We start from the raw sequence: 26,955 nt of genomic DNA, 5'->3' as shown, positions 1-26,955 counted from the left end.
CCCTGGGGCGCACTGACAGAACATTGCAGAACCTTCAGCACCTCGTATGAAAAATATTTGACTGTGTGCATGCTTTTAGCACTGTTTGGATTTGAGAAAATCTAAAATAAATCGAAATTTGCTTTTAGAAGTTGTTTTATAAAGTTCAGTGGTATATTATGCATACAATAGGACATCTATTTAGATTTACATCTTCCACAGAAAAAACTGCACATTACTGAAACTTAGTATACTGGACTTTGTTGTTGTCCCACACAGGTTCAATTTCGAGTGGTAGATGGCTCAGTGCTCAGTCAACCAAGATTTTATGATAGTGGGCACAATGAGATAGATAAGCTGCTTGTAAACAGTACTTTTATGCTCTCTTTTTCCATTTGGATAAGAAAGAAAGAACCAGGAAACAAAGGCAAACAAATAATCTGTGCCTTTATCCCAGATTCACATTATAGGAACAGCTGCTCAATGACCACTGTAGTCTTTGCTTACTGCACTTTTATCTAGATCTATGCAAAGTGATCCACTACACCTACTTTTACAGTTAAATCATTTTATGAGCACTGATGCCATTTTAATCTGAGTTTCTACTCAAATACAATCAGTAAAGAAAAACACAGTCTGTGACGTTTGTTTTGAAGGAAAAGGTATTCCCTGCAAATGTTTATCTGTGTGAGACTATTCAGAAAACAGTCATTTTGTTTTATAGGTGAGACACTTGGCCTCTTTTTTCCTTGTTCTACGTTTGTCTTTTGTCCGATTACTCTGGAACACAAGATGGAAAACTGATATTCTCATGTTAAAAATATAGAAAAAGGATTTTATCACCCATAAATGTTAACTTCTCATGCCTCTAAGCACAAGCAGGAGCAGAAGTGCCCTCTGCAGTTTGTGTGTGGAAGTGCAAAAGCTTACAGCACCTGGTATTCCCAGGCAGTGTCCCATCCAGGGCCGTGCAGAGAGCTTTAAAGGGGCGGGTGCTCAAAGTTAAAAAGGGGCACATTGAACCAGGTTGAATAACAACAACACACATTCATCAATAATCTAATATGGGAAGGGCAGGGCTGTGTTGATCTGAGACTGTAGACATTAAAAAGTCCATAGGAGAGATGGTAGCTGATTAAACAAGTGTCATGAGATAATAACAAAATGCAAAGATTGGTGACAGCGCTTGGAACCATAAGGCAACAAAAACTATGAGAAATAAACTAGACTCTGCCTGTGAATCACTCTTTGCTTCTCTTCTTCCTTCCATCCCATCATTTCATATATCACTCTCTACTTGCTGTCTATCTGAGAACAAGACACAACTTGTTATTGCAATAAACTATAATCTAATTATCCACACCTAACAACTCCAGCACTTAATCTATAATACACTCAACAAAAATATAAACGCAACACCTTTGTTACTGCTCCCATTCCCAATGGGATGGACGTAGAGACCTAAAATTCATTCCAGATACACAATATAACCATCCCTCCCAAACAGTGGTCACAAATCAGTCCAAATGTGTGGTAGTGGGCACATCTGCTATATTGAGATAATCCATCCCACCTCACAGGTGTGCCACATCAGGATGCTGATCTGACATCATGAGTAGTGCACAGGTGTACCTCAGACTGCCCACAACAAAAGGCCACAGTTCTCCCTCTGAACCACTAGATGTCTCTGTTATCTAAATGAAGACGTGCAGCACAGCAACCACAGCAGCGCTCAGATCACACGTGTCCTGTTATTATGTATAAAAGCATGAAACAGGTGAGACAGGTGGGATCAATATTAATGTTGTGGAAATATATGAAAAAGAAACAAAAGAGTGAAAACATTTCGTGTTTCTAGAAAGATCTTTCAGCTCACAGCTGCTCACAGACTGTATTTACAAGTGACAAACTGCAACTCTACAGTACATCTACAGTATATATCAAATATATTCTGTATTCAAATCTATTGAGTGATGTTTGAAAGTCTTTCCAGGTGAGTTTGATCCAGGAGGGTCTGAAGCCAGAGTCAGACAGAGACTGTGGCAGAGACTGTAGAAGGACAGAGCAGCAGCAGAGCAGTCCAGATACACTGATGATCCTCTGTCAGATCCAGAGGGACACACAGGGATGATGCTGGACTCTACATTGTGTCTGACAGTGGAGCTGTTCTCAGAGCAGTTCACTCTGCAGCACTGACAGTCATCTGCACTTCTTCTCATTCCTCTGTCAGTCACTGCTGGATGAAGCTCTCCTCTCCACCTCCCAGTAACATGGCCCAGTCAGAGCGTCTCTACACACAAGCTGCTGCTGCTTCAACCTCTCTGGATCATCAGGACACAGCTCCTCCTCTCTCAGCACACACACCGTCCTGTTTACCATCATCAGCTCCACCTGCAGAGAGAAGAAGGAAGAGCAGAGGAGATAAACGAGTGTTTCCAGAGACTCTTCATCAGCTGTCAGTCAGTGATGCAGCACATCCAGTATAAAGAGCAGCAGGGACTTCAGTGCTGGGACTGTACTAGGACTCATTGTTGCTTCACTTTTTCTAATCTTTGGATTTTCATTGAAGTTGCTGACAATGTTTTTCCCTCCTAGTTTGAGTTTGGACTTTCATTCATTAGAAGAACCTTGGTGTGTCCACTCTGAGCTCTGTAGGAACCCCAACAACAAGCCCAACAATCCAGATGGACGGTTCCAGCTGTTAACTGGAGGAATTCCATCCAAACATCTGCTCTCACTAAATTCTTCCTCACCTACAGGCTGTGTTCTTCACTGCTTTAAACTTGGAAATGAATGCAGTCATTGGTCTGCGTGCTGCTTTGTTCAGAGAGATGATTGGCTGTTGACAGTGTTTGATCAGAGCGTGACAGCTGTTACTATGGTGACCATAAAGGTCAGAAACAGGAAGTGTTTGTGTCCAATCCTGAAGCCTGTCACCATTCTCCTCTCACAGCTTCACTGAGAAGCTGCAGCTTTACAGAAAACACTGGATCTTTGTTTCATACTGACTGTGTTTAGTACAATACTGCTGACAGCACCACCCACTCACTCCATCACTCTACTTACACCAGAGTCTCCAGTCTGTAGTCTGGACTCTGCTGAAGATCAGACAGCTGCTTCACATCTGAATCCTGCAGGTTGTAGTTGTTACTCAGGTCCAGCTGTCTCAGATGGGAGGGGTTGGACTTCAGTGCTGCTGCCAGATAATCACAGCTGATCTCTGACAAGCCACAGACACTCAATCTGTATAAAGAATGAAAGATGTAAGTTTATTAGACAAAGTGTGAGCTTGAAATCATTCAGTGTTTCATCATCTGTTCACAGCTGAAGAAGGTTCAGAATGTAGAAGTTTAGAAAATGGAAACTCCAAACAGCTGAAGCCAACAGGAAGCAGCTTCAAACAGGAAACTGTGCAGAGTTTCAGACTATATTTCCTGATGCAGCCAGTTGGATTTTGGAGATTTGAATCTCTGTTCTGTGACTAAGTCCTTGAATCATTTCTTCCAGCTGGTCCAACAAGACAGACTAAGTATTGGACATGTGTTGTGGCTCCATTAGGGGAGCTTCTAAATGTGATGTGATGGCCCCTCTGGGTCTGTCAGGTCACAGGACTGAAGAGAGCTCAAACTGGGCACACAGTTGTTCCAGTCTGGACCAAAGACTCTATACTGGGACTGAGGGACTGCTTTGACTGCACCCACTAGGACTTTTTAAAGGCTTCTGTTTGCACTTTTTCACATACAAATTACAACCTTTAATAGAAACCTATTGGTCAGCATCTTATTAGCCTGCTGTTAGCTTCATTCCACAGAAAACTGAGAGAAACTAACAGAGTTGATAAAGAATAAAGAGAAATGTGCTGATTTAAAGCCTTTGAAGTGCTTCAGATGATCTCTGTCCACTTCTGTCCACTCATTCATTCATGTAAGCTTTCTAATGCAGCTTTGATCTTCACAGTCTGCTTCATGAAACTCATTCTAACCCTGAATGTCAGAGTGTTCCTCCTTCTCTTTCCCATCATTCATGCTGGCAGTGGAGGAGATTTGGATGTTGGACTGTGTTTTGGATGATGTGTGTATGTTTGTGTTGGACTGCTGTCTGTAAAGCAAACACACATTTTGCTTTGGATTTCAGTGTCAGACAGACTTTAAGTGGAATGAAGGGTTGGAGAGTTTCACAGTGAATTATCCAGTGGAGGATTTTTCTTCTTCTTTGAAGGTTTGAAATGTGAACATTGTTCTGCTGCTGTCAATGGACTAAACCAGAGAAGAAAACAGACTTTACCATGAAGATCCTCAGTGTGGATCAGTATAATATCAGCCTGATGTCTGCAGTTTAGTGTCAGCACAACTTTCACATCATATTCATATCAGCACAACTAAAACATGCTGACTGACCTCAGAGTTTCAAGTCCACACCCTGGACTCTCCAGGAAACCACACAGATGCTTCACTCCTGAATCCTGCAGCTTGTTGTTGCAGCTCAGCTCCAGCTCTCTCAGATGGGAGGGGTTGGACTTCAGCGCTGCTGCCAGATAATCACAGCTGATCTCTGACAAACCACAGCTCACCAATCTGTATAAAGAATGAAAGATGTAACTTTATTAGACAAAGTGTGAGCTTGAAATCATTCAGTGTTTCATCATCTGTTCAGAGCTGAAGAAGGTTCAGAATGTAGAAGTTTAGAAAATGGAAACTCCAAACAGCTGAAGCCAACAGGAAGCAGCTTCAAACAAACACAACAAGAGAAAAAACTCTGAATGTTTCACATTAAAGTCGTACATTTCTCATAAAAACAGGACAAAGACTTGAAAAAGTCGTGTTTTTCCTTCCAGGAACCACAAGGCTTCACTTTTAAAGGTGAAGTGTGAAAGAAATGGACATATTTGAAGTCCAACACCTTTTTCCAGTCACATTATTAAAGCAGACAAACTACAAGCTCATTTTCATTCCATCAAGTCATCTTCTGACCTGGACTAACAACACTGGTCTCTATGGCTGTATCCCAATTCAGGGTCTGCAGCCTTAAAGTACGCATTTCAAGGCCGATTACGTCACAGCGGCGTGCTGAAGGCTGTCCCAATTCAAAGGCTGCTCGAAATGCGGCCCTGAAATGCGTCCTTCATTTCCCTGAATTTCAAGGCTGTGTCAGTGTAGACTTCGTGGCCCAACATATCCCAGAATGCATAGCGCGGTGGTGGGTGTGGATAATTTTGCCGAAAAAAAAACGGCGGATGAGGGGCACCCGAAGAGTAAACTTTAAGTAAGTACTGAATATTATGTCACTTATTTATGTGTAAATGTTTAATAACGAAGAACATTAAAACATTACTGTTGGCCACATGTTGGCAAAGTTATGTGACATTTGTACTAACTTGGTTTTAAAGCCTTTACTTTAAAATATACGCCGTTCAATAGCTGAGCTTAATCTTACAGAGAATGATCAAACCTCAGGTAGAAGCAAACAAAAAAATGAACAAAAGATTTTCTCCTTCATTTCTGTCAAACAAAGCTGTATGACACGTTTCCAGCTGTTAGTATCATGGTTGCTAGGCAACCTGGGCAGCGCAACGGAGGCTAGACCGTCCCATTTCACAAGCCTCGCACTTCCGGCCTTAGCGGTCTTTGAGTACGCGGCCCTTGAGGATCGGTGAGGCTGCGTACTTTAAGGCTGCAGATTCTGAATTGGGATACAGCCCATGTGCAGCTGGCTGTGAGACCAGTGCTCAGGGAGCGTCTACAAAGTGCAACACTGAAAGAACATCACACACTCATTTGCTTCCAGCACTTTCACACAAACATCTACTGTCATTATTGTCACCAAACTCTGTGGATCCTTTATTGCAAATTAAAATGGGATCAAATGGTCAGAAAAAAGAGGGTTATGAGGAAATATGATGAAATGTTTTTTATCAGTTTCTATCAGTTTCATTTGTCATATGCAAGTTAGCACAGGGTCAACATTGCAATGGAATGTGTTTGACGAGCTGCAGTCACTCAGCAGCATGATACAGTAGGAGAAAATATAATGAAATAAAATAAAATAATACAGAAAATAGAAAAATAGTGAGGAGCAAATATTAGAGAGACATGATAAAAGAGAAAAGATGACTAAATATATATATGTATCTATAAATATAAATATATGTACACTAGTGATTAAATAAGAAAATCTTGAAAAGAAATATGACAGGAGGGCAGATGGGATATTGCACAGGAATGAGCAGCAGAAAATCACAGTATTGCACTTTTAAATATAAATATCAATAACAATAAAGTGGAGTGACCAGTGCAGATTAAACAGAGTACTTGTGAAGCTGCAGGGTAGCTTCTGAGTGCTGTGTTGTGTGTGTTTAAGTGTTGTGGTTGAGGTGTCGAATGGCTTGGTGGTAAAAACTGTTTTTGAGTCTTGTAGTCCGAGCAGACAGGCTCCTGTAACGTCTGCCAGATGGTAACAAGGAGAACAGCTGATATGCTGGGTGGCTGTGGTCCTTGATGATGCTGTGTGCTTTACGGAGGCATCGCTGGAGATAAATGTCCTGAATGGCAGGAAGCCTCGTGCCAGTGATGTGCTCTGCTGCCTTCACCACCCTCTGTAGTGATTTACGGCTGCTGGCAGAGCAGCTTCCGTACCAAACTGTGATGCAGCTCGTCAGCAAGCTCTCAATTGCACACCTGTAAAAATTTGAGGTGATGTTGGCATTCATGCTAAACTTCCTCAGCCTCCTCAGGAAGTAAAGCCGCTGGCGAGCTTTCCTGATAGCAGTGTCTGTGTGAAGGGTCCAGGAGAAGTCCTCAGTGATGTTGACTCCAAGGAATTTGAAACTGCTGACCCTTTCGACCTTGACACCGTTGATGTGGATGGGCTGGTGCTCTCTGACTGGTCGTTTCCGGTAGTCCACTATCATCTCTCTAGTTTTGCTGATGTTGAGAGTCAGGTTATTTTCCAGACACCACTCGTACAGTGCCATCACCTCATCTCTATAGGCCGTCTCATCGTTGTCTGTGATGAGGCCTATGATGGTTGTGTCATCCGCAAACTTGATGATGATGTTGGACTCTTGTTTAGCAACACAGTCGTGTGTGAACAGGGGATATAGGAGGGGGCTAAGCACACAACCCTGTGGCGTACCTGTGTTTAGGATGAGTGGTGAGGAGGTGTGCTTACCAACTCTCACCACCTGGGGCCTGTTTGTGAGGAAGTTTAGAATCCATCTGCACATCGGTGTTCCCAGCCCAAGGTCGACGAGCTTCGTGGCAAGTTTTGAGGGGATGATGGTGTTAAATGCTGAGCTGTAGTCGATGAAGAGCATCCTTGCATATGTATTCCCTTTCTCCAGGTGAGTGAGGGTGGTGTGCGTTGCCAGGGCGATGGCATCCTCTGTGGCTCTGTTTGTCCGATAGGCAAACTGAAGAGGGTCCAGTGTGTCAGGGAGGGATGAGCAGATGTGACCTTTGACCAGCCGCTCCAGGCACTTCATGATGACGGATGTCAGTGCAACAGGACGGTAGTCATTCAGACAGGAGATCACTGATTTTTTGGGAACGGGAATGATGGTGGATGCTTTGAGGGACGTGGGGACCACTGACTGCCTCAGGGAGAGGTTGAAGATGTTGGTGAACACCTCTGCCAGCTCGTCTGCACACACTCCGAGTAGCCGGACTGGGATGCCGTCTGGTCCTGGAGCTTTGTGAGGATTTACCTTTTTAAAGGTCCATCTCACAGCTTCTGTTTTCAGAGTTAGAGTTGCAGCCTCACTGTCCTCCTGAGGGTAGAGGATCTGCTCTCTGTTGTCTAAACGAGCATAGAAGTTGTTAAGCTCGTCTGCAAGAGATGCAGTGGGCTGAACACTGACTGTGTTGACCTTCTTGTAGTCAGTGATGCAGCACAGTCCATTCCACAGTCGCCTGGTGTCAAAGCTGTGGTAGCTGGACTCCATTTTGTCCTTGTAGTCCTTTCTGGCCTTTTTTATGGACTTTCGGAGGTCATACCCGGCTGCTTTATATGCATCAGCATCCCCGGAGTTAAAGGCAGAGGTCCGCACTTTTAGCTTGGAGCGGGCGTCTTTATTTACCCAGGGTTTCTGATTTGGATATATGCGAACAGTGGTTTTTGTGATGGTATCATCCATGCACTTTCCAATATATCCAATGACAGAGTCTGTGAGTTCAAATGTTGTGTGTTAGCAGCAAGTTATTGAATCATTTTCCTCAGAAACCAAAAAAAAATGATTGACAAACATGTTTTTACAAACTCAGTGTTGGACTTGGATCAGCAGGATAAGCTGATGTTTAAAGGCATTTGAGTCTTGCTGTATGAGAGTCCAGTTATTACTCAATATTTATGGATGATGTTCTTTCAGTGTTGCACTTTGTAGACGCTCCCTGAGCCTCACAGCCAGCTGCACATGGATCAGCTGACATTACCCAGCATTAGAGGCGGGTGTAAAAAAAATGGATTTTCCTATTTAAATGGTTTTAATTTGAATAAAGCGATGTTGATTCATTCAATCCTGAATCGATTTTTAATATAAATGTATTTTGCCAGAATCTCAGGTTAAAGCTCCCAAAAGTATTTCAACAACAAGCAAACAGATAAAACAGTAAATGAGAGCAGCTAAACACACAAAGATGGAAACACAGAGCGTGGATCGTTCACTCGACAGCACGTACATGGACACGCCGTCGGGGCTGAAAGTGGACAGCTCACAGATCCTGAAGCTGCAGGTTTCATCTGTCTCCAACCAAAACTGACTGAACCAGCAGCAGAAGAAGATCCAAACTACGCTTTATGTTTGATGAACATCGTCATGAATTCTCTCTGACTTTGACGTTTACTTCCTGCACAGCTCTCTCTCTCTCAGTGTACTTCAAGAACAGTTTACCTTCAAAAATCTGTTTCCTGCATTATTCACTGCTTATTACGCACCAGTCTGCTGTTGTGTTCACTGCTGTCGGCCTCCCAAAACAAAGCCTCATTTCTGCTGTTCAATACTGAAGAAATTTAAACCTTTTAAAATGATGACAGATTACAAACTCTCAGCTGTGTCTGTAATCAAACCTCTGGAACTTTGCTTCCCTGCAGCAGCAGCAGCAGCTCATGTTCACACACATGTTGATTCATGGTTTGCTTCAGTTTTGATGGACTGCAGAATATTTAGAAGGTTATCTGCTATAAAAAGCCAGAACAGGAAAATCTGCTTCATGTGTTTCTGTTTGGCCCCCTGTGCAATTCAGTTTGTCTGTACTTTCATCCACAGCAAGAGAGTATGCAATAAAGTTTTTGCTTCTTTCACACAACTGTGTTCTTAAATCAGTGGCCATCTCACAAACCCAATCAGCAATCGTATTTCTGCTCAGGCTCACATTTTCCAAAATCTGCATTTTGTCTGGACACAAGACGTCGCACAGCTTCATCATGCAGCTCTTCAGAGTGGTACCGGGCTCATTTCGCTCCTCTGCTACAATAAAATTTTCATTCACAACAGCTTCAATTTGTGATTTTGCTCTGATGAAAAAAGTCTGCTGAAATGTCAGATTCTTCTTCTTCCCGTGTGTCTTCTTTAAGACACACGGGTTTACCAGCAATGTATGTAAACATATATTCAGTCACCCACTGGCGCTGAAAGGCTCTGCTTTCAGAATCAACTTTTCTCTCCACCATTGTGAGCGGTTAGCTTCGCAATAACAGAAGTTTAGCGTTCAACAAGGAGGCTGCAGCGCTGCATTATGGGATCTGTAGTTTGTATATTATTAGCGCCTCATATTGCAGGGCCATGCATAACAATAATAGTACATCTATATAAAACGATCTCGCGGGCCGGATATAAATGTACGCCGGGCCGGATGTGGCCCGCGGGCCTTGACCTTGACACATGTGCAGTGTTGCTGTTGAGATCGATCGGTCTGCAAATGTCGGATCCTATACTTATTCCCGGATTCTCCGTTAAAGATTTTTCAGTGGCTCATGTTAATATTTGTAGCCTTAAATATAAGACTCAGGAAATTCAGTCACTGTTGTCAATAAATACGATAAGTTCAATTCAATTCAATTCAATTTTATTTATATAGCACCAAATCACAACAAAAGTCGCCTCAAGGCGCTTCATAGATACAGAGAAAAACCCAACAATCATATGACCCCCTATGAGCAAGCACTTTGGCGACAGTGGGAAGGAAAAACTCCCTTAGTTAGATAAGTGTGCTGGCTATTTCCGAGACACATTTAGTTGCTGCCTTTGAGAATAATGAATTTGAAATAAACGGTTATAAGTTGTATAGGAAGGACAGGAACAGATTTGGAGGGGGCGTAGCCCTATACATTAATGATAATATGGCAAGCAAACTTGCCAGTGCAAGCTGGGTGAGGGCCTCCAGCTCGCACTGGAACGGTTCGCAGCCAAGTGTGAAGCAGCGGGAATGAGGATCAGCACCTCCAAATCTGAGGCCATGGTTCTCAGCCGGAAAAGGGTGGAGTGCCCACTCCGGGTCGGGGATGAGTTCCTGCCCCAAGTGGAGGAGTTCAAGTATCTCGGGGTCTTGTTCGCGAGTGATGGGAGAAGGGAGCCGGAGATCGACAGACGGATTGGGGCTGCAGCTGCAGTAATGCGGACGCTGCACCGGTCCGTCGTGGTGAAGAGGGAGCTGAGTGTAAAAGCGAAGCTCTCAATTTACCGGTCGATCTACGTCCCTACCCTCACCTATGGCCACGAGCTGTGGGTAGTGACCGAAAGAACGAGATCGCAGATACAAGCGGCAGAAATGAGCTTCCTCCGAAGGGTGGCTGGCCTCTCCCTTAGAGATAGGGTGAGAAGTTCGGCCATCCGGGAGGGGCTCAGAGTAGAGCAGCTGCTGCTCCACATCGAAAGGAGCCAGCTGAGGTGGTTCGGGCATCTGACAAGGATGCCCCCTGGGCGCCTCCTGGGTGAGGTGTTCCAGGCATGTCCCACCGGGAGGAGGCCCCGGGGCAGACCCAGGACACGCTGGAGAGATTATATCTCTCGGCTTGCCTGGGAACGCCTTGGTATTCCCCCGGATAAGCTGGAGGAGGTGGCTGGGGAGAGGGAGGTCTGGGCCTCTTTGCTTAGGCTGCTGCCCCCGCGACCCGGCCTCGGACAAAGCGGATGAAAATGGATGGATGGATGGATGGCAAGCAAACTACGTACAGACTTAATGTTTAACGACCTGGAAATTGTGTGGGTTCAGTTACACCTGCTCTATGGCAGGCCTGTATTAGCAGGTTGCTGCTATAGACCCCCAAGTAGTAATATGTTGTATGTAAAACGAATCTGTGAAATGCTGGAAAGAGTAACTGAGGAAAACAAAGACATGTTCTTATTAGGAGACTTTAATATCAATTGGTCAGCTCCTTCTTGTTCTTTAAGGAAAAAGATAAGTTCATCAGCGTCGGCTTGTTGCCTGTCTCAGATGATCACCATTCCCACCCGGGTCACGGTCAACGCTGGAGGTCATAGGTCATCATTATGCATTGATCATATATATACAAATGTTCCTGAGCATTGCTCTAATATTGTTTCTATTCCAGTTGGTTATAGTGACCATAATCTTGTAGGTTTGACCAAGAAAATGAAACCACTGAAAACTGCACAAAAGATTATTTTTCATAGATCATACAAAAATTTCAATGCAGATAAGTATATTAATGACGTAAAAGAAATTCACTGGACTGACATCTGCCTCGAGAGTGACCCTGATATGGCATTATCTATGTTTATTGAAAACTTTTGCTACCTGGCTGACAAACATGCCCCCTTAAAAAGATTTACTGTTAAAAAGAACTACGCACCTTGGTTAGATAATGAACTTAAGGTTGCAATGTCAGAAAGGAATATAGCAAAAGCAAAAGCACATAAGTCTATCAGTCCACAAGAGTGGGCAAGATATCGCGAGTTAAGAAATCAAGTAACTAAATTGAATAGGCGCAAGAAGAAAGAATATTATCAACTTAAGCTCAAGGAGGCCAATAAGGACAGCAAAAAGGTGTGGAAAGTTTTAAATAATATAATGGGTAGAGATCTTGCTATGGTGATGTCTCACATCTACACGGGTGGTAGGTTTATAAGTAAAGCTAAGGACATAGCCAATTATTTTGTGAATTATTACAGCAATAAAATAACAAATTTAAAATCTAATATGAGCAAAGGCGATCCCACCTTATCACGTCGTCTTATACAGGATGTTATCATGAATAATAAGCTATGCCAATTTAAGTTTGAGGCAGTGAACGTGCAGATGGTAGAGCGCTTATTGATATCACTTCCTGACGATACATCCTCCGGCTCTGATAACATAGACAGTAAACTGCTCAAACTTGCAGCCAAGTTTGTGTCCCTTCCTATATGTCCCATATGTAATAGATCTTTGGCATGCAGCTTATTTCCATTGCAGTGGAAAGAATCGAAAATAATTCCCATCCCTAAAAACAAGAATGACGTTTTTAATGGTGTCAATAGCAGATCTATTAGTCTGCTCCCCGTTCTAAGTAAAATTATGGAGAGGATTGTCTATGAACAAATTCAACGTTACCTAATAGAAAATCAGTTACTCACTCAGTTTCAACATGCCTACAAACCTGGTTATTCCACCAGTTCAGCTCTTATTCACATGACAGATAACTGGTACAAATATCTGGATAATGGGAATTTGGCCGGGGTGGTATTTTTGGATTTTAGTGCTGCATTTGATTTGATAAATCATGATCTTTTGATAGATAAACTAAAATGTTATGGATTTTCACCAGCTGCTTTGTGCTGGATGGAAAGTTATCTGTCTGGAAGAAGGCAAAAGGTTTATTATAATGGTTATTTCTCGGAGGGCTGTGAAATGAACTGTGGTCTACCCCAAGGCAGCTGCTTCGGTCCACTTCTCTACTCAGTCTTTACAAATGATTTGCCGTATGTCCTGGATAAATCTCATCTTGTAATGTATGCTGATGATTCCACCATGTTTTATTCAGCCAGTAGCCACTCTGAATTGACAAGCGTGTTACAACTAGATTTGCTGAATGTGTTTGATTGGATAAGTAAAAACAACATGATTTTAAACGTGTCTAAATCCAAATCCATGTTAATAGGAAGTAGAGTACGCTTAGTCAACAGCCCACAACTAAATCTTTCCATAGCTGGATCGGCATTAGAACAGGTCACCCAGATTAAATTACTTGGTGTTACCATAAACCACCACCTTTCATGGTCTCAGCACATCAACTCTGTTATTAAGAAAATGGGACAGGGCATAGCTATAGCTAGGAAATGCTCTTTTTACATCACTTCTTCAATTATGAAAGATGTCATTAATGCACTAGTATTATCTCATCTAGAGTACTGCTCAATCATTTGTTCTGCAGCTAATAAGACAGATCTGAACAGACTTCAGTTAGTCCAAAATAGGGCGGCCAGATTAGTGTTAAGGTGTTCATACTATACAAGTATTGATAAAATGCACGATAAACTTTCTTGGCTTTCTGTACAAGCTAAATTATACTATGGCTTACTTGTATTTTTAAAGAAAGCAATACTGGTAAACACACCACACTTTTTTTATGCTCAGTTGCAGTATCCAGATGAAATACATAATCATGCTACACGATTCTCAACTAACCACAATTTAGTAACTCCTCGAGTTAAAAGTAACTTTTTGAAAAACTCTGTTATATTTAAAGCATCTTTTCAGTGGAATAAGTTGCCTTATGCAATTAGAGAATTGGCTTCTATTCATAATTTTAAAAATCACCTAAAAGCCTATTTAGGCCGTTTTTAATGTATTTGTAAAAATTGTAGAGGGTAATGTCACTTGTAATGGAAATTGTGTATTTTGTTTGAGTGTTGTGTTTTGGTTTTTTTGCTTTTTTATATAATTTTTAATATTCACATGTTTACATTTTCAGAATTGTAAAACCTTATTGTGGATCTAAGAGCCAAATTATGTGGACAATTTGCATCCAACTCATTGTGTAACATTTTATTTGGTGGTATTTGATGGTTTGGGCCCCAGGAAGACTAGCAACCACTGTTGTGGAAGCTAATGGGGTTCCTTATAAATAAACAAAAAAACAAACATGTGCAGTGTTTATACCGTTACGGAAAAAACATGAAAAAAAAAAACCCCATCGGCCCAAAAAAACAAAAAATCACCATCGGCCCACCGGGCAAATGCCCGGTATGCCCGATGGCCAGTCCAGCTATGTAGTCATCTCAGCACAACTAAAACATGCTGACTGACCTCAGAGTTTCAAGTCCACATCCTGGACTCTCCAGGAAACCACACAGATGCTTCACTCCTGAATCCTGCAGCTTGTAGTTAGGGCTCAGCTCCAGCAGTCTCAGATGGCAGGGGTTGGACTTCAGTGCTGCTGCCAGATAATCACAGCTGATCTCTGACAAACCACAGACACTCAATCTGTATAAAAAATGAAAGATGTAAGTTTATTAGACAAAGTGTGAGCTTGAAATCATTCAGTGTTTCATCATCTGTTCAGAGCTGAAGAAGGTTCAGAATGTAGAAGTTTAGAAAATGGAAACTCCAAACAGCTGAAGCCAACAGGAAGCAGCTTCAAACAAACACAACAAGAGAAAAAACTCTGAATGTTTCACATTAAAGTCGTACATTTATCATAAAAACAGGACAAAGACTTGAAAAAGTCGTGTTTTTACTTCCAGGAACCACAAGGCTTCACTTTTAAAGGTGAAGTGTGAAAGAAATGGACATATTTGAAGTCCAACACCTTTTTCCAGTCACATTATTAACCCTTTAAGACCTACCATAGAACCAAGTCCGCTAGAGGTTATATTATATGTTTACATGCTGTGGTGCCATTTTTGGGAGCATTTCAAGTTGATATACATCAATACAACCATTATATCCCAAATTTTAATAATATGTCTGAATTAAGTGCAATTACATTTACATATTACATACAATTACATATTAGTAATTACATCCATTGCAAAAAAGTGCAATAAACTACAAAATAATTTAAAATCGTTTTACTTTTTTTTAACATATATTTCTAGTTAGAGAAATTTAAGAGGCTTATCCCTCAAAACTGTAAATACAAAAAAGTTGCACAAAATTGTTTCCCACCACAGGAAATTTATTTTAAGTGTCTTAATAGTTTTATTTTTGAAATACACCAATTTTCATATACTGCAGGAAAAATGAAAATAAATATTATAATGTAAATTTGCAAAAAAAAAACAGCATTTGCATTAAAATAAACTATTTCCAGCAGTGCAATATGAGTCCTAAGCATCCCAGAAACGACACAGAAAGTCATGAAGTCAAAGATAACTTTTAAAAACACCAGTATAAGCTCATAAGGCCCTGATGGTAAAAAACTACATTTCCACAAAATGACATCACTCCCGCTTTTGGGCAGGACATGGAGGACATATGATAGTTCGCGCTGATGGACGTAGGAAATGTTACAAATAGCTGATCGGATCGGCAAAGCGTGTTTCTGGAATATTATGTTTTTGTTGCTGCAAGTGATTTTTATGCAGTTTTTGCAAAGCTTTATGTGGAAGGAAACTGTGACCGAGGACAAGCTGATGGCATAAGATGTAAGTACAACTCCTCCGGTTTCATATGCAAAAAAATTATTGCGCTAGCTTACGTGGTTGCAGTGTTACCGGGATTTAAAAAGAGTTACTCAAAACAGAGCGTGCTCGCTCCGACCGGCTTTAAAGGGTTAAAGCAGACAAACTACAAGCTCATTTTCATTCCAACAAGTCATCTTCTGACCTGGACTAACAACACTGGTCTCTATGTGCAGCTGGCTGTGAGACCAGTGCTCAGGGAGCGTCTACAAAGTGCAACACTGAAAGAACATCACACACTCATTTGCTTCCATCATCCAACCTGAAGAGGAAACAGACGGCTCCCCTTCAAAGTAAAAGCTGCTCCTTTTGGACACAGTATCAAAGAAAGTCTACAGTATAACATAGAAAAGACAGAACAAAGTTTTGGTTGTTTTTAAATTGTGCAGAAATGAAACTACACTAAGCTCAATTATGTGACAGACATTTCATCCCATGTCAGTTTGGCCTCATCCTGGGCCGGATTATCCAGCACACACTCTGACCACAGGCCCAGGGGCCACGCACAGCTGGGCTCCATCCAAGAGACATGAAACAAACCAACACAATAATAAAAAGCACCATGTGATCTTCTTACATCTTCAAGACAAACATAGTAAAAACATGAGCATATTTGTTTCCTGATAAAATGATGTGACAGGTAGAACAGAGTAAAGTGGTGGTGTTACAGCCTTTCTCCCCTCTGCTGCCGAGGCTGTTAGTCTCTCCCAAACTCAGCTACAGGACTTCCAAATGAATGAAAGCAGCAGAAGTGGCTTTACAAATGAAAGAGGAAGAGGAGAAGAAGAGGAGAGGGAGGCCACCCTGACCATCACTCCAGCTGAAAACATCACACTTCCATTAAAGTTGGTGAGGAAATGTTGAGCAGGATGAGCTGCTGGCTAATCTGGAGGCTGTAGCAGCAGCTCACATTCACAGTGGATTTCCACTCATGAAAAAGCTCTGGCTGCTTCATTTCTCATCTCATATCAGAGACTTTAATGCTTCACTGAAGCTGTACTGTGATGCTTCCATATCCCAGTGAGGCCTCCATAATGATTTCAGCTGTTCTGTACACACACTGTGTGCCCTGTATGGCTCAAAGTCTCTGCAGCCTGTTTTTATCTGCTATCATCAGATCTTCATCATCCTCATTCACATCCCTCACACACTCTACAGCCTCATCAGCACTGACTTCATCTTCACTGACTGATGGAGCACAACATGAACCTGTGGAGGCTGAAACACTGTCCTGTCAAACATCTCCCCGTCACCACTCCACTTCTGTCAGCCTTTAAATGAACCCTGCTCAAGTCTGTCACTTCTGTTTGGAGCCAAAAGGAAAAACTGTTGTTCAGTCGTTTGGAAAGACAACATTTCTGAAAGCACTCAAACTTCTTCACATTTGTCTTCAGACACATCCTGAACATGTAGGAACTAAAGAAAGTTTCAAACATCAATCAAAGACCTGAAATATAGAAAAACAACAACAGCCGCAGTCAGTGAACTCACCTCAGAGTCTCCAGTCGACAGTTTGGACTCTCCAGTCCAGCACACAGAAGCTTCACACCTGAATACTGCAGCTTGTTGTTACTAATGTCCAGCTCTGTCAGATGGGAGGGGTTGGACTTCAGAGCTGAGGCCACAACTTCACAGTGAGACTCTGAGAGTCCACACTGAGTCAGTCTGTGATGATAGAAAAAATAAAATGTGTTATTATAAAAGCAGAAAATCTGCATTATAAACACAGACTGAATATATATGAAGACAAAACAGAGTGAGGTCATAATCTGATGAATCTGCTCTTCACATCTGTGCTTCAGCTCCTCTTACTGTGTTTGACATGACACAACGATTGAGTCTCTCTCAGACCTGCAGACTTTTAATGAGAATCTTTGTTTGGCTTTAATCTGCAGATGAAGGAGGAAGATGGTGTCACATTTAGGCTTCCATAATGTCCACAGTCTGTCACTGAGATCTGATCCAGAGTCAGAGTGAAGACACACATTTGGACTGTTTCCTGTTTTGACTCCAGAACATTTTGAATGAGTTCAGCTCAGTGGAAAGATAATCTCTGTTTGCTACCTGCTGTCAGGTACGACTGTTCACGTCCACACGCAGGAAAAACCTGCTGACTGTTACCAAACGGAGCAGAAATCTCATCACTGGACAATAATGATGAATGAACTCAGAGCTGCTGATATCAGATCTGATTTCAGGGGAACTTAACACAGAAATGATTGGCTCATTTGAGCTTTCTGAGCCATTATCTGCTGGTGTGTCGCTAGTTGGCAGAAAATGATTTGTATTCCTGTTCAGGGCTTCAGTGTTTATGAGTCCAGATCCAGGTGACAGCAAGTCAAAATGATGTTACCTGTCTGTGTCCAGCAGCAGCCTGTATTCACTTTGAATATTGTTATAACCTGACATGGATCAGTTTGTCTTTGATTGGTTTGTAAATGTCACTGTTTCCATTGGACCTGAGTGACGTACAAAGACAGAGAGGGAGAGAAAGGAGAGAGAGGATGGAGACAGCAAAGAGAGAGCAAACACAAACAGGTGAGAGTGGACAGGTGACCAAGGTCAGCAACCAATCAGAGAGCTTCTGTTTGACCCACAGTCACTGATGATGACTGCACATAACCAAGCAGTGTGTTACTCTGATATCAAATATGGATCCTGCTCTTATAATAATGATGATCAGATGATATTATTGTGTTATTTTGTAGCTGAATACGATGTTTGTGTGATTATCAGTGAAAGAAGCAGTGAGGAGGATGGAGAGAGAGAGAGGACAGAGGGAGAAGTTAGAAACACTAAAAGGATTTTTCATGGATTTCATGGATGATTTGAGTGATTTCCAGCAGGACACTTAAACATGTCAGTGGACGTCCTAAAGAACATATTCACTGATATGAAACGTGTCATTGAACAGGATCAATATCAGTGGAAACATGGTGGAAACAGCTGTGACTGCATGGATGTGACACACTTCAAATCTGTTCTCCACTCTTGGATTTGGGATCCATGGAGCTGCTGCTGAGTCTGTACAATAAAGGAATGGTGTGGAAGGTTGCAGCGTACGGACACAAACACTTTGTGGTTACAATCTGATTTTATTTTCAACATTAAACTACTAACCTACACTGATCAATGATGTTAGTGATCACATCTGGACTCACCGAGCCTTTCTGCAGTTCCTCACAGCTGGAATCAGTCTCTGTCGTCCCCGCTCTGATGTTTTGTACTTCAGCAGGTCCAACTCATCCAGAACCTCCTCTGACATCTGCAGCATGAAGGCCAGAGCTGAGCACTGGATCTCAGAGAGTTCCTTCTCTGATCTGTTCTCTGACTTCAGGAACTCTTGGATCTCCTGAAATAATGAGAGGTGGTTCATCTCCATCAGACAGTGGAAGATGTTGATGCTTCTGTCAGGAGAGATTTTATCACTGTTCATCTCCTTCAGGTTGTTGATGACTCTCTGGATGGTTCCTGGACTGATCTCTGTCTGACCCAGCAGACCTACTAAGAGTCTCTGGTTGGACTCCAGACAGAGGCCATGAAGGAAGCGAACAAACAGGTCCAGGTGGCCATTTTTACTCTGGAGGGATTTCTCCATGACTCTCCTCAGAAATACATCAAGTGATTGGAGATCTTTGTTATCAAAAAGACTGAAAATCATCTTGATTAAAGATTCTGATTTTAGAAACATCTTCAGCACCTCTGTCTTCCTGCTGGTGTGACAGTGGAACATGTAGACAGCAGCCAGAAACTCCTGAATGCTCAGATGAACAAAGCAGTAGACTGGTTTCTGGAAGATCACACACTCTCTTTTGAAGATCTCTGTACAAACTCCTGAGTACACCGAGGCCTCTGTCACATCCAGACCACACTGCTCCAGGTCTTCTTGGTAGAACATGATGTTTCCTTTCTCCAGATGTTCAAACGCCAGCCTCCCCAGCTTCAGAAGAACTTCCCTGTCAGCCTCCGTCAGCTCCTGTGGACTCGTCTCACGTCCCTCATGGTACTTGTTCTTCTTCCTGTTTGTCTGAAGCAGCAGGAAGTGTGAGTACATGTCAGTCAGGGTCTTGGGCAGCTCTCCTCTCTGCTCTGTAGTCAACATGTGCTCCAGAACTGTAGCAGTGATCCAGCAGAAGACTGGGATACTACACATGATGTGGGGCTCCTGGATGTCTTCATGTGGGAGATGATTCTGCTGGACAGCTCTTCATCACTGAATCTCCTCCTGAAGTAATCCTCCTTCTGGGCGTCAGTGAAGCCTCGTACTTCTGTTAGCCTGTCAACACATGTAGGAGGGATCTGATTGGCTGCTGCAGGTCGGGAAGTTATCCAGACAAGAGCCGAGAGAAGCAGATTTCCCTGGATGAGGTTTGTCAGCAGCTGGCTGACTGATGACTTCTGTGTGACATCAGACAGCAGCTTCCTGTTGGTGAAATCCAATGAAAGTCTGCTTTCATCCAGGCCGTCAAAGATGAACAAAAGCTGAGAGACAGCCAGCTTCTCTGCTGTAACCTTCTGTAATGTTGGATGGAAAACATGGAGCAGCTCCAGAAGACTGTACTGCTCATCTCTGATCAGGTTCAGCTCCCTGAATGAAAGCAGAACCACCACACTGACATGTTGGTTCTCCAAGCCCTCTGCCCAGTCCAGAGTGAACTTCTGCACTGAGAAGGTTTTTCCAACACCAGCCACGCCATTGGTCAGAACCACTCTGATGGGTCTCTGTTGGTCAGGTAAGGCTTTAAAGATGTCCTGGCACCTGATTGGAGCGTCATGGAGGGCGTCCATCTTGGAAGCTGTCTCCAGCTGCCTCACCTCATGTTGGGTATGAACCTCTTCACTCTGTCCCTCTGTGATGTAGAGGTCAGTGTAGATCCTGTTGAGGAGGGTTCTACTTCCTGTTTCCTCACTTCCTTCAGTCACACGTTCACATCTCCTCCTCAGGCTGATCTTATGTTCATCTAAAACCTCCTGCAGACCAACATCTGCTGAAAGAAAGAAAAACAATGAGACTAAAGAGAAAGAAAACTCTTCAATGTCTGAACAACACAAGAAGTCCAGTTTTCAGAAATGAGTCCATCAGCAGACAGATGTTCAGTCTTACTTTGTACACAGCTGCTCTGACTGACTGTCTGCAGTCCAGCTCTGCTTCTGGATCTTTCTCCACACTGTGCAGAAGCTCTGATGGTGACACAGAAAAGTCACAGTGGAGATACTTCTGTCCACCTTTGATTGGACTCATTATAAAAAGGAAAACAAAGTTTGAACACAGTCATGTTTCCAGTTCACTGACTTACATTTATTCCATGGACACTCACTCTAACCTGAACCACAGCTACAACCCAACATTGTTGAGGCCTCATCTCCTCCTTTCCTGACTGTAGAGGTTAAATATGCAACAATCAACAAATAAAAGAATTTGGTTCATTTCAAAGAAACTCACACGGTGACCAAGTAAAGTAACCGTAGTAAAGGAGACAACATCCCGTTGATGGTGGGATTATTTGAAAGATTTGCTTTAGTCACGTCACCAAATGCAGTTGAACCACCCGTGGATCCATGTTTGACCATTCTACCACTCTGAGCTCTGCTTTTGAATCATTTCATTATTATCATCATTCATTTATTCATTCTTTGGAGGGGGGCTATTTCCTAATGCCGCCCTAATAAGCTGATGTTCAAGGGGAAATATAACAGAAACTCTTTCAGTGTTATTCATTAATAAATTAACAGATAAACTGTGAAGAAGAAAAAAACTGAGATTTAAAGGAGAGAGTGAGAAACATGATCATCCATCCTCATAATACATGTTTATCAGTATCTGCTGTGACCATACTGCAGTAATAACTACAAGTCTACATTTCTGTGACTGTTGATCAATCACAGCAGGAATCTGAGCTCATCTCTGCACACAGAGCAGCTTCAACTCTGGGATAAACTGCTCGCTTCACGTCCTTCTCAGCTCACAGACACTCATCCTGATATTTTCCTTTAACATTTGATGGTATAATTCATCTGAGTTTACACTTTATCTGCATGAATACAGAAAAACAGAGCCAAACACCATAAACCATCAGTTTCACCATGTAGAATATATTGTTGTTTCCTTGCTTTTAATTCAGAGAAAAACTCTGATTTGGATTTTCTCTGTTCTCTTTGCCACAGCCCATCCCAGCAGCAGCTGAAGCAGCTGACTGTCACAACACTGAATAACACTTTAGGAGGAACGTCTTGATGCATTCTCAATCATCCAGGAAAGTAAATCTCCAAAAGTGGATTCTGTTCATCTGGACGTAGCATAAGTGTGTCCCAGCTGGACTTTTGTCAAAGCTGGAAAGGCGCCTAAAGAAAGCTCCAGCCGATCCAGGTGAGAAGGACAACCGCTGCCTAAGAGAAAACCTGTAGTGATCCCGTACGTGTCAGGAGTATCGGAGCAGTTGAGATGCATTTTTTCTAAACACCGGGTCTCTGTGGCTTTTAAACCCAAAAACACGCTGCACCAAAAACTGGTCTACCCCAAGGATCGGGTCCCCCGACACAAACAGAGTAACATAGTGTACGCTGTTAAGTGCAGGAGGATTGCCAGGATTTATACATCGGGGAAACCAAACAACCTCTGGCTACAACACAGAAGAGCCACCTCGTCAGGCCAGGACTCTGCAGTCTATTTACACCTACAGGCCAGTGGACACTTTTTCAATGATGAGGATGTAACATCCTGGAGGAACGCTGGTTTGAGGGTGGAGTCAAGTAGGCCATTTAGTGAAAAGGGAAAGACCATCTCTGAAACGAGGAGGGGGCCTAAGGGTACATCTGTCACCATCTTACAATGCTGTGGTTGCAGCCATTCCCCAGCTCGCTGTGAATGGTACTCATGACCATTGATCAGTGGTTGTTGATCAATGGTCATGAGAATTTGCATAATTAAGATTAAGGAACTGACCTCCCAGCCCATTGTTCCTTCAGTGGGCTGGTTTCAGTCATTATGTAAATGTCCTGTTTATAAGATTGAAACCTGCAGTCAGGTGAGACTGAAGGAGTCACCTGGATGAAAGACGAAACGTTTCTCCCACAAAACGCTACGAACAGATGAACAGAATCAACTTTTGGAGAACGTTGAATCAGTATTTCAGCTTTATGTCTGTCTCCACGTCGGTTGAGTGTGAAGTGCATATGAGAGCATGAGGGTGGGAATGGATGTTTGTGTCTGTGTGTGCCTGTATGTCTGTGTCTATATGTCAGGTTGGGTATCAGACGCCACCTCTCTGGGGACATCTCAGGCCCTCCAAGGTATGGAGGCCTATCTCCCTATATAAAAAATTCAGGAGACTAATTTTCCATGAAGTATATTTGGGAAACATGTACAATTACTTTTTAATTATTCAATAAATAATGTTTGATTAAAACCTAACTATGAATGTGTTTCAGGGAACGCTGAGGATAACTGCATTGCACCTTGTCCCTGTGTATGAGCCCTTAGTGCGCAGGGAGCCACCAGCCACCCGCACAGTGCAGAGATGGTCAGAGGAGAGCGAGGAGGCTCTTAAGGACTGTTTTGAGTCGACTGTGTGGGAGGTGATCTGTGACGACCACGGAGAGGACATCGACGGCCTTACTACATGCATTACTGACTATATTAATTTATGTGTGGATAACACCGTACCTACCAGGACTGTACGGTGTTTCTCCAACAACAAACCTTGGATTACCCCAGAAATTAAAGCTGTCCTCAAGCAGAAGAGGAGGGCCTTCAAATCCAAAGACAAAGAGGAGTTGAAAAGGGTGCAGAGAGAGTTGAGGGGACTGATAAGGAATGGGAAGGACAGCTACAGGCAGAAGATGGAGAAACAGCTTCAGCAAAACAACGTTGGTGAAGTCTGGAGAGGCCACAGAACCATCTCGGGCCACAAACAGCAGAACTCTCTGCCTGGGAGGGATGTGAGATGGGCAAATGAACTGAATCATTTCATCAACAGATTTGATTCAGCCATGAGGCAGTCTGCAACATCAGCTGCAGACTCACCCACCCCCACTGCTGCTGTTCCACCTCTGACACCTCAGACACTTCACACCTCTTCTATTCACCCTGCTCACTCCCCCCCCACCCCCAACAACAGCATCCAATACACACTCAACACAAGGCTCCAGCCTGTCTCTCTCAACCACCCAGGTTAGGAGGGAACTGAGGAGGATTAATGGCAAGAAGGCAGCGGGTCCAGATGGCATCAGCTCGAGGGTCGTCAGGTCCTGCGCGGACCAACTGTGTGGGGTGATGGAGCACCTCTTCAACCTGAGCCTGAGGTTGGGAAGAGTCCCACAGCTCTGGAAAACCTCCTGTGTTGTTCCAGTGCCAAAGACTTCACGCCCCAAGGACCTCAACAGCTATAGGCCGGTGGCTCTGACATCCCACCTGATGAAGACCCTGGAGCGGTTGGTCCTGGCTCAGCTTCGGCGCCTAACAAGCTCATCACTGGACCCACTTTAGTTTGCCTACCAGCCTGGCATTGGAGCGGATGATGCCGTTATTCACCTCCTACATCGTTCCCTCGCTCACCTGGAGACCGCTGGAAGCACTGTGAGAATCATGTTCTTTGATTTCTCCAGTGCCTTCAACACCATTCTTCCCTCGGTTCTGAAGGACAAGCTGGAGAACTCTGGAGTGGACCATCACCTCACTACCTGGATTTTGGACTACCTCACCGACCGACCACAGTATGTGAGGACTCAGGGCTGTGTGTCGGACAGGGTCGTCTGCAGTACGGGGGCCCCACAGGGAACGGTTCTGGCTCCGTTCCTCTTCACCATCTACACTGCAGACTTCTCCCACAACTCCACCCAGTGCTTCCTGCAGAAGTTCTCTGATGACTCTGCAATAGTCGGCCTCATCACTGATGGGGAAGACAAGGAGTACAGAGGTCTGACCCAAGACTTTGTGGACTGGTGCCAGCTGAACTACCTCCAGATCAACGCCAGTAAAACCAAGGAACTGGTGGTAGACTTCCGCAGGCACAAGCATTCTCCACTGCAACCACTGAACATCCAGGGTATGGACATTGAGGCTGTGGACAGCTACAGGTACCTTGGTGTTCATCTGAACAATAGACTTAACTGGAATCATAACTCAGACGCCCTCTACAGGAAAGGGCAGAGCAGGCTGTACTTGCTGCGGAGACTCAGGTCGTTTGGAGTGGAGGGCCCACTCCTGAAGACCTTCTATGACTCTGTGGTGGCTTCTGCTATCTTTTATGGTGTGGTCTGCTGGGGCGGCAGCATCTCTGCTGGGGACAGGAAGAGACTGAACAGGGTGATCCGAAGGGCCAGCTCTGTTCTAGGATGCCCTCTGGACCCAGTGGAGGTGGTGAGTGACAGGAGAATGGTGGCTAAGCTGTCATCCCTGTTGGACAACATCTCCCACCCCATGCAGCAGACTGTGACAGCACTGAGCAGCTCCTTCAGTGGGAGACTGCGGCACCCACGGTGTGGGACGGAGAGATTTCGCAGGTCTTTCCTCCCCACTGCTGTCAGCCTCCACAACAAAGACTTTAACTGAACAAACACACAATCCACACATGTGCAATAATACTAAGTGCAATAATCTTTTCTGGCATCGTTGTATTTTTACTCAGTTGTATATAGCATTTGTATTCTATTTTTATCTTATTGTATATTTTTATTCTATTTTATTCTACTGTATATAGTATATTATTTTTATTCTATTCTGTACAGCTGTGTACTGTATTTATTCTTATCGTATTCAAATTTTTGCTTCATAACTTTTGCACTGTCCACTTCCTGCTGTGACAAAACAAATTTCCCACGTGTGGGACTAATAAAGGTTATCTTATCTTATCTTATTGTTTGCTCCATGTTAGATGCTAATGCTGACCGCAGCATGATTGAAATGGTAAAGCAAAACAAAAGAAAAGAAACACATAAGTCTTAGTATCATTACTTGCCAATCATGATAAAAATGTTGACTAATAGTATTCACCAAACAGAATATGAGTGTTTTATTTTTCCTTTCCAGGTGCAGTGTGAATCTTGCCAAAGATGGGCACATTTTGAATGTGAAAAATATAAAGAGAGCAACGAAGAATATAAATGCAAAAAATGTAAGGAAAACACAGAACAACTTCAAATAAAAACAGCTGTCTTTTCCCCTCCATGTGTGTTTGTATTCTTTGTCAACATTAGATGATTGTGTGCAGGAAGCATGTTTTAATAGTGTGATTTGGCCATCTGAACATGTTACCTAAATAAATCCAAGCAGGAAGCATGTTATTAACGTCCTAGCGAAATAACTCAAAGTTTTGAAGTGATTGGGCCATCTGAACATGCTACCTATATAAATCCAAGCAGGAAGCATGTTTTAATAGTGTCATTGGGCCATCTGAACACGCTACCTATACAACGGAGCCATTAACCACGTAAGGTAGCATATTCTGATAAGGTAGCACGGATTGATAGACAAGACCATAAATTTACGCTACGGTAGGATGTTTTGACAGAACACCGGGACAAACTGTGTTCCTTCTCAGCTCAACACGAAATGCGTAATATTTTCTCTGAATACAGAACAATTCAGTTTTTTACGGGACGGTTGGAAACTCTACTAAAATAAAGTTCACTATCAGTAACATCACAGCACCACCCAGCTGTATAGAAACTCCGTCATGCTAGCTAGTAGCAGTACGAGTTATTGTAACTGACTGTAAAAAGTCAGCACAAGGAAAATAAACTCCACCTAAACTTGGTTTATATCTGACCCAGATAGACTGCAGGGCCCTATTTCAAGAAGCCGGTTTAGTGCAAACTCTGAGTAAGTATACCCTGAGTTAACGAAAACTCTGGGTTTTCGGTTTCACAAAGCGAGTTTAGATTAATTCTGACTGAGTTACTATGACACTCCGTGAAGCTAACCTGCTCCCCAGCAGGTTTACTCCAACTAACCCTGACTTTCTCCGCCTCTTTGTCGGAAACCTGACTGTAGGAAGTGTCAGACATGGCGTGCCCCTTCCTTGAAGAGCCAGTAGATGTTGAAGCCCAAATTCTCCGCAGAGCTCTCCGCCGGGAGAGAGTGATTAGAGCACGTTTGGACATTTTACCATTTCCTGATGATTTTCTGTGTGAACGTTACCGTTTTTCAGCACAATCTATAATTTATTTGAATAACATCCTCAGGCCTAATATTGCTCATGTGACACATTGTGGACATTCTCTCAGTTCTGTACATATTATTTGTATTGCATTTTTTTGCAAACGGGAGCTTTCTGTATAATATTGATGACGCTGAGCACGTTTCCAAGGCTACCGTCTGTCGGGCAGTCAGGAATGTTACAGTTGCACTGAAACGTCTCCTG

The 26,955-nt window shown here is 43.1% G+C and overlaps 1 protein-coding gene across 1 annotated transcript in view; it reads right to left on the bottom strand.

Annotated features, from left to right (window-relative positions):
- Positions 1–26,955, bottom strand: part of LOC309702569 (uncharacterized protein) — a 1,256,944-nt gene that overhangs the window by 575,785 nt on the left and 654,204 nt on the right. The window contains 1 exon segment of the mRNA XM_082527162.1: positions 14,220–14,396. Within this exon segment, the coding sequence (XP_082383288.1) occupies positions 14,220–14,396 (177 nt within the window).

This window comes from Aulonocara stuartgranti (genome assembly GCF_965226115.1).
Source record: "Aulonocara stuartgranti genome assembly, chromosome: 3".
NCBI lineage: Eukaryota > Metazoa > Chordata > Actinopteri > Cichliformes > Cichlidae > Aulonocara > Aulonocara stuartgranti.
The sequence above is the reverse complement of the archived record's forward strand: the minus strand, read 5'-3'. Positions and strand labels throughout refer to the sequence as shown.